This window comes from Trichechus manatus, unplaced genomic scaffold (genome assembly GCF_000243295.1).
Source record: "Trichechus manatus latirostris isolate Lorelei unplaced genomic scaffold, TriManLat1.0 scaffold00001, whole genome shotgun sequence".
Lineage (NCBI taxonomy): Eukaryota > Metazoa > Chordata > Mammalia > Sirenia > Trichechidae > Trichechus > Trichechus manatus.
This window is the reverse complement of record NW_004443937.1, coordinates 43,428,586-43,445,450: the sequence shown is the minus strand read 5'-3', so window position 1 is coordinate 43,445,450 and position 16,865 is coordinate 43,428,586. Positions and strand designations below refer to the sequence as shown.

The window sequence follows — 16,865 nt, the reverse complement described above, 5'->3', positions numbered from 1 at the left end:
TACACCACGTGTGATGAGGAGCTGAGTGTTCTTAGTTAACTTTCTTTAAATTGAGATCATTACCTCCCCTGATCAAACACACAAGAAGAAAAGGTGTAATATTACTTTGGAGTTTGATTTGAGAACTGTTGTCTTAAAAAACAAAATATAAAAGTTAAGCCTAAAAACTGGACTTCTATACACACACAGCAAATGAGACGGAAAAGAGCTAAGGCCAGCCATTCACCCTTTTGCCCAAAACTAGTGTTTTATGGGCTTGGACGGCACATGCACCGAGGAAAGATCCTCACCAGGTGGAAGGTGTTGCTCCAAGACCAAGACACGATAAATACTCCCCCTTCTGGTCATACAAAAGACCACAGCTAAGAGGGCTCAAATATGGGGGGGGCGGTATCTTAAATAGTCAACATTATGAACTAGTCTTGTGAAATAACTCCAGGAAAAGCATCCTATAGCAAATACAACTAACACGTGAATTTACATCCTGAAATGTCCCCTTTAAAGTCTGAAGCACAGGCATCCTATAACAGCTAATGATTTCAGCAGACACATCAAGGGTGGCACTGGTGAATGTTAACAATTTATATTTTATTTATTGATGCTGCGAGAAACTCACATTTTCACTGTCTTGCTCTGGTGACACAATCAGAACTGTGAAGTATTTTACTAAGTCACAGTAGTGCTAACCTTGAGTGTGGAGAATCAACAGGCAGAGATGCTGACGATCATGAAGCACCACGTGTACTAAAGCAGCACTGAGAATCTCAGCGTCCGCCCACAGAGGGCCACTCAAGTTAATCACAATACCTGGATGATGTGGCAACAGCCGGTCTTGAAAAAGAACTCGGCAGAGCAACACACAGCAACGTGGAAAGATATTTACAATATATTTTTACATTAAAAGCAAATTCATAACAAATCTAATTGTGTGTGGTGGGGCAGGGGAGCAGTGTGTAAATATCACTTTGTCCAGGGTCTAAAAGCATTCCAAGGGTAGAGGTCAAACTACAGTCCTAAGAAGACAGAGGAGCTTTATCCATTCTGATTGCATACTTAGCTTCTTGTCATTGGTTAATTTTCTTTCAATAATATCCATGTATTCATTTAATAATGAAAAACAAATTAAAATATGTGGGTTTTTTTTTTTTTAAAATCAATAAAATCTTGTCACCCAAATGAGAGCACGAGAAGTCCCAGGAAAGCACCTGTGTCCCCTTGTTTCCTGGCTTATGTTATATGACTGGATTGCTGTTCCATTAAAAGGAAATAAGTAACTTTTGAAAAGAATAAATGACTCCATGACTTGGTGCGGTACAGTGAATTACTTAATATGGCCCTTCTAACCATGATGGTCTTGTGATTCCTACAAAATGATTGGGTGGGACTATGCTAATAAGATGCTTGTGGCCCAAGGGGATTGGACAGCATTGCCAACAATACAAATAAGGTGTATAGCACCCTTGTGGAGGTGGGAACATGCAAATAATGTGTATGGAACCCTAGCGAGGGGATTGGTCAGTTTTGCCACTCCCACTAGGCTTAAAAGAGAGCCAATTCCAGAGCAGAGGGGAGAACTCACTACCACCATGAAAGAAAAGCTAGGAATAGAGGCGTCCTTTGGACCCGGGGTCCCTGTGCTGAGAACCTCGCAGACCCAGGAGAGAGAGAGTGAGCTGTTAACACCAGAGACAGCAAGAGACTGTGAGAAGTGGTGGCAGAGAAACGGCATCAGAACCAAGAGACCAGCATGAGAAATGCAGAGCGAGGTGGTACAGCGGGCATGCCAACCCATGGAGCAAGAGAGCTGAGCGTCTTCAGGCTGAGGCTTACTGGCAGAGTGGGGTGACTCCAGACACTTACTGGCAGAGCTAAAGAGCTTTGTAACACTTGCTGAACAGGGCAGAGGGCAGGCCAAGGGGTCAAGAGCCGAGAGAGAGAGACAGGCCTGCCTGTGGGCATAGCTGAGAAGCTCTCCTGACCAAAGGACTGTGTCCTGAGCTTTTCCTGATCCTGAATTGTAACCTGTTACTTCCCTAATAAACCCCATAACTGTGAGCATCGTCTGTGAGTTCTGTGTGGCCATTGCAAGGAATTATTGAACCCAGCAGAGCAGAGGGTGCTGTGGGAGGGATGGCTGGTATCAAAACTGGTGAAAAGGTTGGAGGATGGAGGTATGTCTGACCTCCGCCTCGTTAAGAATCAGCCTTGGGCTGTTGATGGTGGTTCTCCTCCCCACTCCTGAAATTAAACAAAGCAGGCGGACGACACCCTCATGCCATTCTTACACTTGACATCACTGCAATAATTATTTTCTACCCCTACAATCATTAGAAAATGTCTAAATACCGAATAGAATACACCAAGGCTTTTCATTCAGTTCAGTACACCTCATGAACTAAAAAAAAAAAAAAAAAGGTTACCATACACAAACTGAAAGAACCCCATGATCTATAAGCTAGATAAACACATCCAGCTGATGATCAAAAACCATCATGAGTCATCAGTTCCCACCCCGTCCTTGTCCTCACCACTCATCCTCCAGCCCTCAGCCTTGCTGGCTTTGTACTCCAAGGCAGAGTTCAGCTCCATCCCTACCTCACTGGCACTGCAATCCATACCTAAGTTTGTCTCTGAATCTGGCCCTCGGCTGAACTACCTCGACAGCCTGCTGCCTGGTCTCACTGCTTCCATGCTTGTCCTCTGTGGTCCACAGAGCAACCACAAATCCTCCGCTGAGGGTTGGCTCTGCATCGCCTGTACCGCCAGTCCTCAGTCCCTGCCCAGCTGGCAATGCCCAGCATCATCTGGCCCCTCTTTCTCCAACTCTATCCCAGACCCCTCTCCTGGCACTCTGTTCTTGCGCCTCCTCAGGGCTTTTCTGCCCAGCCCGTTTCCAGCTCAGGACCTTTGCACTTGCTGTTTCCTCTCTCTAGAACACTGGCCCTCCAAACGTTCAAACGGCTGGCTCCTTTTTTATCAATGAGCTTAAAAACAAACTCCTCCAAGTGGCTGTCTTCAACTAGCTTTAGCTACGTGGCCTGTCCCAGTCACTCTCCCTCATGTTATCTCCCCAGCATTTATCACTGACAGAAATAATCTAACTTTATGTGATTTCTTCTTTATCGGTGTTGTATCTCTACCTCCTCCCCCCACCAAGAATATAAACTGCACAAAAATCAGAGACATAACTTTTCTAGATCAGTGGAGGGCAATCCTAATGCACAGTAGGTACTCAATGAATATCTGTCAAATGTACGTATACCATTGCCAGTTTAATTTCTTTTAAAAGCAACTCCAAAGGCATGGATGTTAATAAAGGCACAGATATCTGTAAGAAGAAAAATCAATAAATTTTTAAACTAGAAATTAAGAAAGCTGTTCCTACAAATGGCGTAAATAACGTAAAGACACCATTTTAAGGACACCTGCTTATTATACAAATAAGGAAAAAATATAAATAAAATTATATTAGCTAGAGAGAGAATAGCCTTTTATCTGATGTTACTGAAGTTATTAGAAAAATTTAATTAGCAGTATTTGGCTTGTGGCAAGAAAAACAATGAACTCTTTTGTTTATCTGACATCATGATACTCAGTAACAAGAAATTCAGGTCAATGGTCAATTTGGAATTTCCTTTGAGAGTCACAACTCATGTCCATCTTGACACCGCTCACTTTTCGACTTGCCTGCTCTGGTTAGCTTCCCCGGCCCCCTCTGACCCTCACTGCTGGAGAAAGGCCTGGTGTGTGTTTTAACCAGAGTAACAGAACAGAATATTTTTTCCTCTGCAACAAAGTTCAATCTTTATATTGTTGACTATAGAAATAAATATGCTAATATCTAAAGATGCTACAAAATGCTATAAGGCTCAGACAAAAAGAGAAGGAGCTTGGCTCTGGACAGCTACTCTGATCTAGGGTTAAATAAACTAGGAGAACAGGCTGGAGAGAGAGCAATGACTGCTGAATCAAAAATCTACTTACTATCGTTACGTCTTCAAATTACTAAGCGTTCTCTAACGTAACAGGCTATGCTGAAGATTAAGATAATGCTGACCCAGCTGCTCTAAGCCAATTTAAAATTCCACCTGAGCTAGAACATCTATCACTAATGATTGTTTTGTGACATGTGGAGTTCACTAGATCTTGTCTAGATTTTTTTGAAGCGCTATACATTCTTATTGTATGCAAGAGAAGTAGATATGAGTAACCTGAAGACACAGCCTGTTACATTTTATCTGTGTGAATGAAATCTAATTTAGTAGTTTAATCTGTAAACTGGGAATAAAATTATCCATTCAGCTGATTGTTAAGAACAGGAAATTAGATAATACAAAAATACTTTATAAAAATTATCATCAGTATATGCACTTTTAAATGAATACCAATTGTAAAAAGATTACTATCACTGAAAGTTTCAAAGTAGAAAAAGATCCAGATTATAAAAATTTAGTGGCAAAATTTAGCTAGCATCCTGGGGAAGAAAAAAGAAATACCTCTCTTTCCGTTACCCAAAAACAAAGTTATTCAGTCATCAAATAAAATAGCTCATTCAAAAAATACTGGAAGCTGTTACTTTCCAGATCTCAGATGGCGAAAGGGGGATATTTTATAAACAGCAAAAACTTTGCTTTGTCATGCAGATACACTTAATTACTTGATGGCAATAGCTGGTCACAAATATGTGAAGTATCATCAATGATGAGAACGAGTATTTTTGCCAAAACCGGCCCATCAGATCTCAGAGAACAAGAACTCATTCTGCTCTCACACTAACATTCACCGAAACCAATTAATTAGCTTAAAAAGTATGAGTAATTATTATTTACTCATCCTTTGATGAAAATGACATTTTAGAAAAATATAATTTATGCTGGCATCTAAAAGAATCCACACCACCTCAATACACATCAAGGAACATTACATCTAAGCAATGTGTGTGACTTAATTTTTCAGGACTCTTAATCTCTGCAGAAAGCTGTAAGATCACAGCAGTGTTTCTGCTAAAGCTATTTTCATAAAGTTCTCAAAAGGCCAGATGTGTAAACAAAGGCGGGAGAGAGGGGCAGAAGTTTGACACTGAGGCCCCCCCAACATGTCTGGAGACTCACAAACCATTTACAGCAAGTGGTTAAGAGCTCAGCTGCTAACCAAAAGGTCCCCAGTTCAAATTCACCAGCTGCTCCTTGTTAACCCTGTGGGGCAGTTCTACTCTGTCCTATAGGGTCACTATGAGTCGGAATGCACTCAACGGCAGTGGTTTTTTCTTTTTTCTTTTTAAAGTAGGGGTTCAATACATACATATGATACTGACTGGTTAATGACAAAGGGTGTTAGTCTGATGTGAGCCTTTTGCAGATTAACATGAAGTTCCAGAATTCTGCTTCCAAGGTATGCTATTTCCTAGGACTAGGGTTAATCTCCCCCATGGGTCTGTCAGTTTGTCGTACTGTGGGGGCTTGCATGTTGCTGTGATGCTGGAAGCTATACCACCACTATTTCAAATACCAGCAGGGTCACACATGGCAGACAGGTTTCAGCAGAGCTTCCAGACTAAGACAGACTAGGAAGAGGGACCCGGCGGTCTACTTCTGAAAAGAATTAGCCAGTGAAAACCTTATAAATAGTCATGGAACACTGCCTGATATAGTGCCGGAAGATGAGCCCCTCAGGCTGGAAGGCACTCAAAAGATGTCAGGGGAAGAGCTGCCTCCTCCTCAAAGTGGAGTCCTTCTTAATGAGTCAAGCTTTCGGGATTTTCATTTGCTGATGTGGCACAACTCAAAATGAGAAGAAACAGCAGCAAACAGCCATTAATAATCAGAACATGGAATGTACGAAGTATGAATCTAGGAAACGTGGAAATTGTCAAAAATGAAATGGAACCCGGAACGATCAACATCCTAGGCATCAGTGAGCTGAAATGAACCGGTACTGGCCATGCTGAATCACTATGCTGGGAATGACAACTTAAAGAGGAATGGCGGTGCATTGCCAAAAAGAACATTTCAAGATCCACCCTGAAGTACAATGCTGTCAGCGATAATATCCATATGCCTACAACGAAGACCTGTTAATACAATTATTATTCAAATTTACGTGCCAATCACTAATGTCAAAGATGAAGAAACTGAAGATTTTTACCAGCTTCTGCAGTCTGAAATTGATAGAACATGCAATCCAATGCACTGATAATTACTGGAGATTGGAATGTGAAAGTTGGAAACAAAGATGAAAGATCGGTAGTTGGAAAATATGGCCTTGGTGATAGAAATGATGCCAGCTATTGCATGATAGAATTTTGCAAGACCAACGACTTCACCATTGCAAATACCTTTTTTCACCAACATAAATGGCGACTATACACATGGACCTTTCCAGATGGAATACACAGGAATCAAATCGACTACATCTGTGGAAAGAGACGATGGAAAAGCTCAAAATCATCAGTCACAACAAGGCTAGGGACCAACTGTGAACAGACTATCAATTGCTCATATACAAGTTCAAATTGAACCTGAAGAAAATTAGAACAAGTCCACGAGAGCCAAAGTATGACCTTGAGTACATCCCACCTGAATTTAGACAGCATCCTAAGAACAGATTCGACATGTTGAACACTAATGACCGAAGACCAGACGACTTGTGGAATGACATGAAGGACACCATACATGAAGAAAGCAAGAAGTCATTAAAAAGACAGGAAAGAAAGAAAAGACCAAAATGGATGTCAGAAGAGACTCTGAAACTTGCTCTTGAACATCGAGTAGCTAAAACAAATGGAAGAAATGACGAAGCAAAAGAACTGAACAAAAAATTCAACAGGCAGCTCGAGAAGACAAAGTATTATAATGACGTGTGAGAAGAGCTGGAAATAGAAAACCAAAAGGGAAGAACATGCTCAGCATTTCTCAAGCTGAAAGAACTGAAGAAAAAATTCAAGCCTCGATTTGCAATACTGAAGGATTCTACGAGAAAAATATTAAACAATGCAGGAAACATTAAAAGAAGATGGAAGGAATACACAGAGTCACTGTCTTAGTCATTTAGTGCTGCTATAACAAAAATACCACAAGTGGATGGCTTTAACAAAGAGAAATTTATTCTCTCACAGTCTAGTAGGTTGTAAGTCCAAATTCAGGGCATCAGCTCCAGGGGAAGGCTTTCTTTCTTTGTCGACTCTGGAGGAAGGTCCTTGTGATGCATCAGTCCTCCCTTGGTCTGAGAGCATCTCCGCGCAGGAAACTCAGGTCTAAAGGACGCACTCTGCTCCTGGCACGGCTTTCTTAGTGGTATGAGGTCCCCAATTCTCTGCTTGCTTCCCTTTCATTTTATCTCTTATAAGACAAAAGGTGGTGCAGGCCACACCCCAGGGAAACTCCCTTTACATTGCATCAGGGATGTGACCTTAATAAGAGTGTTATACAATCCCACCCTAATCCTCTTTAACATAAAATTACAATCACAAAACGGAGGACAACCACACAATACCGGGAATCATGGCCCAGCCAAACTGATACACACATTTTCTGGGGGACATAATTCAATCGATCACATTCCACCCTTCGGCCTCCCAAACATCACATCCTTGCAACATGCAAAACATATTCATCCCAGCATACCATAGCAAAAGTCTTAACTCCAAGTCCAAAATCCAAAAATTCCTCTTCATCTGTGAAATCCATAATACAAGCTGTTTCCAAAGGTACAATGGCAGAACAGGCACAAGCTAGACATTTCTATCACAAATGGGAGAAACGAGAGGAAAAGAAGGGATAACAGGCACCAAGTAAGTCAGCAGAACACATTACACTAGCCCTCAAGGCTTTGAAAATAAACCTCTGTTCTCTGAGACAATTTACACAATGGCCCTGCCCTCCAGACTCTAGGTATTGGCCACACTCTCCGGATTCTGAGTGGAGGCCCCTCGGCCCTGGGCTTCAGCTCCGCCTTCCAGGCCCACTGGGACAGCAACTCTGCTCCCTGGGCTTTAGGCGCACCATTCTCCTAGCCCACCTGAGTGGTGACTCCACCCTTAGAAACATCAGAGGCCATGGCTCCACCCTTTGAAACCCCAGAGGTCAGGGCCACACCTTTTGAGACTGAGGCTGCTGGGCTTCTTGTGTTCCTTATCTCTTCAGCTTCTGCTTCCTGTGGCCTCTCCGCCCTTAGGCCTCACTTCTGCATCTGCCCTGCTGGGACAAGTGTTCCAAAGCTCGGTAACTCCACCAATAAGTGTCCGGAGGCACTCCACTCTGCCTGGAAGCCTCCTGCGCACAGGCACTCAGCTCTCTCACTCCGTGGATGGGCTCCAGAGCCGTCCAGCACTGGTCTCCTGGTTCTGCTACTGCTGGTTCTCTGCCTCTGCTGTTTCTCTATCCATTCACAGTTTCAAAATTGCTTCCACATTTTAGGTCTCTGTTAGAGCAGCACCCCACTCTCGGTACCAAATTCTGTCTTAGTCATCTAGTGCTGCTATAACAAAAATACCACAAGTGGATGGCTTTAACAAAGAGAAACTTATTCTCTCACAGTCTAGCAGATTACAAGTCCAAATTCAGGGCATCAGCTCCAGGGAAAGGCTTTCTCTGTCAGCTGTGGAGGAAGGTCCTTGTCATTAGTCTTCCCTTGGTCTGGGAGCATCTGAGCGCAGGATCCTCAGGTCCAAAGGATGCACTCTGCTCCTGGCATGGCTTTCTTGGTGGTATGAGGTCCCCAGTTCTCTGCTTGCTTCCCTTTCCTTTTATCTCTTATAAGACAAAAGGTGGTGCAGGCCACACCCCAGGGAAACTCCCTTTACACTGCATCAGGGATGTGCCCTTAGTAGAAATGTTACAATCCCACCCTAATCCTCTTTAACATAAAATTACCATCACAAAATGGAGGACAACCACACAATACTGGGAATCATGGCCCAGCCAAACTGATACATGCATTCTGGGGGGGACATAATTCAATCCATGACAGCCACTATACCAGAAAGAACTGGTTGATGTTCAACCATTTCAGGAGGTAGCATATGATCAGGAACTGATGGGACTGAAGGAAGCAGTCCAAGCTGCACTGAAAGGATTGGCGAAAAACAAGGCTCTAGGAATTGATGGGATACCAAGAGAGATGTTTCAACAAACGGATGCAGCACTGGAAATGCTCACTCATCTCTGGCCAACCGACTGGAAGAGATCCATATTTATGCCTACTCCAAAGAAAGATGATCCAATGAAATGTGCAATTTATCGAACAATATCATTAATATCATACACAAATAAAATTCTGCTGAAGATCATTCAAAAGCAGCTGTAGCAGTACATCGACAGGCAACTGCCAGAAATTCAAGCCGGATTCAGAAGAGGATGTGGAACCGGGGATATCACTGCTGATGTCAGATAGATCCTGTCTAAAAGCAGAGAATACCAGAAAGATGTTTACCTGTGTTTTACTGACTATGCAGAGGCATTCAACCGTGTGGATCATAACAAATTACGGATAACACTGTGAAGAATGGGAATTCCAGAACACTTCATTGTGCTCATGAGGAACCTGTACACAGATCAAGAGGCAGTCATTCAAACAGAACAAGGGCATACTGCGTGGTTTAAGGCCAGGAAAGATTTCATCAGGGTTGCTGTATCCTTTCATCATAACTGTTCAATTTGTATGCTCAGGAAATAATCCGAGAAGCTGGACTATGTGAAGAAGAATGCATCATCAGGAATTGAGGAAGACTCATTAACAGCCTGCCTTAGGCAGAGGACACAACCTCGCTTGCTGAAAGTGAAGAGGACTTGAAGCACTTACTGATGAAGATCAAAGACTACACACATCCTTCAGTATGGATTACACCTCAACATAAAACGAAAATCCTAACAATCGGACCAATAAGCAACATCATGATAAACAGAGTAAAGACTGAAGTCATCAAGGGTTTCATTTTACTTGGATCCACATCAACATCCATGGAAGCAGCAGTCAAGAAATTAAAGGATGTGCTGCACTGGGCAAATCTACTGCAGAAGGCTGCTCTGGAGTGTTAAAAAGCAAAGATGTCACCTTGAAGACTAAGGTGCACCTGACCCAAGCCATGGTGTTTTCAATTGCTTCACAGGCATGCGAAAGCTGCACAATGAATAAGAAGACCGAAGAATAATTGACGCCTTTGAATTATGGTGCTGGCGAAGAATACTGAATATACCAGGGACTGCCAAAAGAACGAACAAATCTGTCTTGGAGGAATCACAGCCAGAACGCTCTCTAGAAGCAAGGATAGTTTGAACACGTTATCAGAACGGATCAGTCCCTGGAGAAGGACATCACGTTTCATAAAGCAGACGGTCAGCAAAAAAGTGGAAGACCCTCAACGGGATGGACTGACACAGTGGTTCCAACAATGGGCTCAAGCATAGTAACGATTGTGAGGATGGCGCAGGACCGGGTGGTGTCTCGTTCTGTTGTACGTAGGGTCGCTGTTAAGTCGTAACTGGCCCAATGGCACCTAACAGCAACAAAAGAGTTAGCCTCAGTAGATAGCTCCTCAAACATCAGAGGAAACTCAATCCAACCACCTGAGCTGGTATTCACTAAAACACGGAATAGGTATGACTCCTCAACATTAACAATGTTAAATCACAAGTGAAAAACCCTCTCCCTTTCTAAATCTCTTCCCAATTCTTCTGATAACATCATGCTACCATGTGGGTAACACTTGCCTAAAGCATGCCAGGCTTCTTTTCAACAAACGGAGCAGGGGCATCAAGCTCAGAGCTGGCACCGGCAAGAGTGTCAACACAGATTTTAATTACCTTCTTTTCATTGTATTTACTCTTAACACTTACCTTCTGTTTGTGGCAAACAACATTAGTTCTCCTGTATATGGCTCTGACTAGGTTTTCTTTATAAATGGATTTATCTAAATAAGTGATGGGAGTTAAAGAAAAACACTAAGTGGAATTAAGTAAGCAAATCCTAAGAAGGGATCGTGGTTGATTAAGGTTGGGCAAGAGTGGTCCAGGCACATGTGCCTACTGAGGCTCTGCTCAGGGACTCAGGGCTGAGCCGGAAGTGGAAGGAGTGGATCAGCTTCACAAATCTGAGGCAAAACACTTCAACAGCTGACATCCAAGGACGGGTTTCAATTAATTATAGAGATTCTAAATGTAGCACCTTGAGCTAAATTGACATCATTCATTTATTTCACCTAAGTGAGATCACCCCCTATGTCCGCTTAGAAGAGAAATAAAGGCCCTCTTCCTAAGTGAAGTCAAAGATCAGTAGCTGAGCGCCATGCAATGAGATGCAAGCACACAGTGTTCACAGCCACCTGGAAATCTCTTTCCCAAAGGGACCCTATAGTCATCTGCTAATTGTACTGCTTCAGATTTCATTGTAAACGTATGTAACTAGGACCACAGCTTATGCTATTCAGTAGCCAGCTTAGGACCAACACAAAGCAGCTATCAGTAACTGACCAACTCAAAGTCCCAACTTGGTAAACAACCTCAAAACAATGGGGCTTCTGGCCCTGCTTCATACTTATACTACCAAGTTTTAGAGGCAATTAATGGGACATTTAAAAAACCAGTCACTGCCGAGTTGATTCTGACTCACGGCAACTCCACGTGTTTCAGAGAAGACTGTGCTACGCAGGGTTTTCAATGGCAGAGTTTTCAGAAGCAGATCAGCAGGCTTTTCCCCCAAGTGCCTGGGGGTAGATTAGGACCTCCAACTTTTCAGTAGTAGAGAGCCAGTTAACCACGTGCACCACCCAGGGACTCCTAAAATGTGACGTCACCAGCACATAATAAGATTAAAAAATCTCTTTAAAAAACAGAGGCCTCTTTTCTTGCCATCAGCAAATGAGAGAGCAGACTGTGGCAGCCATGGCACGAGGCGCAGGGCGCACAAAGGGGGCTCTGAGGGGGTGGGCTGCACCTCTGTGACAGCCATGTGTCCTGTCAGGACTGTGTATCAGAATTACCCTTGGCAGTTACTCAAAATGCATATTCCTGGGTCCTGTCCCTGGAGACTCCCATTCAGCTGGTATGAAGTGGGCCTTGGGAAGCCGCCCACTTAGGAAGTTCCCCTTGGATTAAGAGACACAGCAGGCATCCGATTCAAACTGCATTTTTAAATTTGAAATCAGCAGTACAAACATCCCCTCACTCTTTAAAGTACTGAATACTGAAGAGAGCTTTGAGGCATGCCGAACTGTTTCAAAACATTCAAACAACATCAGGAAAACACGGTATTACCGTGTAGCTTCCGAGGACAGAACCAATCTATATAAGGACTGTGAAAAATTGGGCACGACAGAATGACACCATGCTCACTCACCATCACTGCTCAAACGGAGTCCAACGCTGACTCCCGAAAAGCCTGCTTGGCAGCGCAAAAGCGTGTGACCTCTCACTACTGTGGGTACAAACTGCTCACCAGTCCAGGACAGCGTCCCGCCAGTACTAACTGGCTGCCAGCTTTTCCGCCATTGTAGCCTCCCTCCCTGTCCTGGCAGCCATGCTTCTAGAGGATCCGCCTGCTGGCTTTTGTAGCAACTGCTCATTTGTTCATAAAAGTCACAGATAAATATCAGCAACACGTGAATTAACAGAAGAACACCCACAGATGTCCACCAACTTCCCTGAAAGATAAGAAACTGTAATCTCTCCTTGGCAGGACAGTTTCCTCCTAACACTGTAATAAACAGACTCCAGTGGCCACTCAGGAAAATGTGAATGTGAAAAACTGTGTGTGTTAATTACGGAATACAAGCACGTGAAAACTGGCCTCCTGGAATTACAAAAAAAAGAACAGGTTCCAAAAAATCTCCTTCCTGTCACAAACCCTGAACCCAAAGTCAGAGGAGACAGTGGCAGCGTCAGGAATGGCTCTGGAAGCTGGGGGCCCTGGCCACCTCTCTCTCCTTCTCTCCAGGTGAGCAGGGTGTCACTCCTAAACCACCACATGGCGACCCTCTCCACTTCACACCACTACCCCTACCCCCACCCCCAAACACACCCATCCACCTCCAAACATCCCGTTAGTTCCTCCGACTTCTCCTGGACTCCTGCCTCAGAGAGGGCTCCTCTAACATCTGCCGGCCGAATCCCTCTCTCGGGGCACGTGGCCCTCATCCTTCTGCCAGGGACCCTCCTCTCCCGTCTTCACTCGCCACCCCCACTCCGAGCCTCTGTCAGTCTGTAGCCACAGAGGCACCTGACGGTGTGAATCCTGCCTTCACCCTTCTCGTTTGCCACCATACCTGTCATTTAACAAGTATGCCATCAGGAGAAAGCAGGCTTGGCGTGGACAGACTGGGCAGGAATATGACTTAAAGACACTTCCCTCACACACTGACATTCTAAGAGGTAGACAGAGGAAGATAAACAAATCTCCATAAACTGCTGTAGCCACTGAATGAAGTCCCCCGGGAGCGGAAGCCAGAGGGCCTCTTTCTGCCTTGAGAAATCCTGGAAGAGGCAGCATCTTTATTTCGGCCTTGGCAGCCACACTCCTGCTGTTTTCATGCCCCTGCTTCCTCTCTTGCTCCTTTCCAACCCACTCTGCCCATAGGTCCTGCTGGAGCACTACCAAGTCACATCACTCTGATGCTGAAAACCCTGCATGGGTCTCTACTGACACATCAAGGCCAGGGGGCTCTGACGGGCAGTGATGCCCTCTAAGCTCGTCTCAGCCTGCCTGTGCACAGAGCTCATCCACATGTGGGTACATCAGCTCAGGACAACAGAGATGCCCTGCAGGACATTCCCGACAGCCTGCAATGTCCTGCCTCCGCCCTTGCTTGTGTCACCCGTCGCCTGCCCGGGACCACCAAATATGGTTGTCCAGAGAACAAACTGCAGCTGCATGTGGCAGCCCTGTTGCCATCAAAACGCTTCCCATCTTAGGAGACTGTATTTTTAGAAAAATATTTTCTGCATTTTCCACAATGGATGTGTATTATATGTTTAAAAAGTGAGAAAAAATATTACACGTGGGAAAAAATCCATCTACTCTTCAAACTCTAACAGGAAGGCTATTTTCTCTAAGAAGCTTTCACTGAGTTACTCACCAAGATGCAATCTGAGCTCCTCGTTATTCTTGAGACCTTGGACTGTGTTCTGTCTTTAGATACACATCTTCCCATATCTACAGCTGTACCTCTATCTCCCTCGCTCTGACACCTATCATACACCAGGCATGTATTAGAGGCTTTAACCAGATGATTACATTTACTCTCCACCATGAATCTACGAGGTTGGTATTACCAAGGAAGCCGAGGCTAGATAACTTGCTCAAGGCAAAGAGCTAGCCTATGGTTCTTGCAGAGTTTAAATCCAGCCCAGTCTGGCTTCGAAATCTTTCTAACTCTAAAGTACTCAGCAACTGACTAGCTGCTGTTTCCATTACTAGCTTCTACGAGTCAAACATGGAGACAATATTGTGGTCACCTTTGTCCCCACGCTGGTGACAACCCTGGGGCCTCATCCAGAAGCAGGAACTCAAAAAAACGCTGTTTTTTCTTTTACTAAATCAAAGATATATTTCTTGGAAAAAAAGAGTGGGAGGTTGATTATGATGGTGTCCCAGCAGCAAGCCCTGTAGGTTCCAGCTTTAAAATGTATCTCACAGCTCTGCTACCTCCTCAGCTCTACGCCCCACCTTAGTCTCCGTCCAGACTTTATCATCTTATCTCTGGCTTTGCAACTGCTCTCCCTGCTTCTACTCTTCTTCCTGTAATCCATTCTCAGCAGATCAGCCAGTGAGGTGGGACTGTGCTCCTCCCTTACAGAAACCTCCCAGTGGCCTACAAGGCTGTGCAGGATCAGGTTCCTGCCTACGACGCCGGCTGCCTCGAGTCCCCACACCTCCCTCAGGCCCACCCTGCAGCGGCACCGCTTTCTTCAGATCTGTGCACCGTGTCCCCTCTCTGCAGGGAAGGCTCTGACTCCAATCACTGCGTGAGTGGCTCCCTCAAGTCACCTAGGGCTCCCCTCCTCAGAGGCCTTCCTTAAACGTTATCTACAGAAGGACACCCGTCACTCTGTCTCAAACTTACAACTGCAGTAGTGAGGACAGTGAGGAAACAGCCTGCAGTGATTAGTCAGAATCTTATTTTAAACACTTTAGGTGGCACTTTGACAACGCAAAACAACCTTATTTGGACTCTTAAGTGATAAAACACACAAGTAACAGGCTTAGCCACGACTTGTCTGTCAGTCTGTCCTACTGTGGTGGCTTGCGTGTTGCTGTGATACTGGAAGCTTTGTCACCAGTATTTCAAATACCAGCAGTGTTACCATTGGTGGACAGGTTTCAGCAGAACTTCCAGACCGAGAGAGACTAGGAAGAAGGACTTGGCAATCTACTTCCAAAAACAATCAGCCAGTGCAAACCTTACGGGTAGCAGCAGTACAGGAGGGCCCAGTCCCTGGAGAAGGACATCACGCTCGGTAAAGTAGAGGGTTAGCGAAAAAGAGGAAGATCCTTAACAAGATGGATCGATACGGTGGCTGCCACAATGGGCTCGAACACAGCGACAATGTGCAGATGGCATAGGACTGGGCAGCGTTTCCTTCTGTTGTACATCCATCAGGTCACTGTGAGTTGCGACCAACTCAATGGCACCTAACAACAACAACAGGCTCGGGGCCTAGAAGCCCAGGGATGGCTTACCCGTTGCCGTGGAGTTGATTCCGACCCACAGCGACCCTACAGGACAGAGTAGAACTGCCCCACAGGGTTTCCAAACAGTGGCTGGTGGATTTGAACTGCTGATCTTTTGGTTAGCGGCCATATCACTGAACTACTGTGTCACCAGGGCTCCAGGGATGGCTTAGGAGCTCACAGAACCTCTGAAATCACAATGCCGCCATCTAAGCACCTGCGCATTTTGATGGGGAAGAGGTCACAATATCATCGTATTCACAGAGGAGAACATGACACCCAGAAAGATGTAGAACCACTGAACTTGGAAGTTTCACAATTACATTCCTTTAAAAAGCCATGCCTCCACATTGTGTGTGCCGTCTAATTTTAACATCCCCCAAATTCACAGCCATGGGACCCAGAAGGAAAGAAATCCTTAGCTAGACTGATGTGCTGTTTCAACAGAGATCTTTAAAAATGACATTTTCTCCTGATTAATTTCAATAAAAATCAGAAAATGCACATAACTTTCAATAAAAACCAGAAAATACCCAACAGCTGATAGGTATTAACCCATTCAATGAATTAGAAATCCTACTTCCTGACGGGGGAGGGGTATTATTCTGCCCTACCCATGCTGTCCGCAAGCCTTCCGCTTAATCCTGCTTTACCTTTAACCCTCTAGTAATTATTTTTGAATGGTGAAGCACTTACCATAATGTGATTGAAATGCCTGCGGTTTGACAACCTGATTACAGTCGTTACACACCACCAAGTAGAAATCATCATGGGCTGGACAGAGACCAAATATTGGCATGTCTGCAACAAAGAGACAGAGCATCATTCACTCATCTGGTTCTGATCTGATACGAAGCGGAGCTGCCTTACTATAAAGCGCACCAGGACAAACATTATCCCAGCTTAAACATAATTGACGTGGGAGGCCATGAGTATTCAGAGAAAAATCAAATCAGGCTTATAGAGACACATATACAAAGAACTAAAACAAAAGTCCCCTGAAATCCTCAGTATGAGGTAAAACAGACGAATCTATTAAAATGCAAACAATGAACACTTTCCCATAATAAAGTAACTTTAGATGAACTCTTCAGGGTTCTGGGGAAAAATCCGCAATCATATAAAATGCTTCGTAATTCACAAAGGTGCACCATCTACGTTGTGTGGCTGTGCATTCGACTCCAGCCATCGGCCCCTGAGTGCTA

The 16,865-nt window shown here is 44.4% G+C and overlaps 1 protein-coding gene across 1 annotated transcript in view; it reads right to left on the bottom strand.

Moving 5' to 3' along the window:
* ATXN7 (ataxin 7) overlaps positions 1 to 16,865 on the bottom strand; it is a 113,929-nt gene that overhangs the window by 45,918 nt on the left and 51,146 nt on the right. The window contains exon 2 of the mRNA XM_023727726.1: positions 16,357 to 16,461. Coding sequence (XP_023583494.1) covers positions 16,357 to 16,461 — 105 coding nt within the window. The remainder of the gene's footprint in view (positions 1 to 16,356; positions 16,462 to 16,865) is intronic.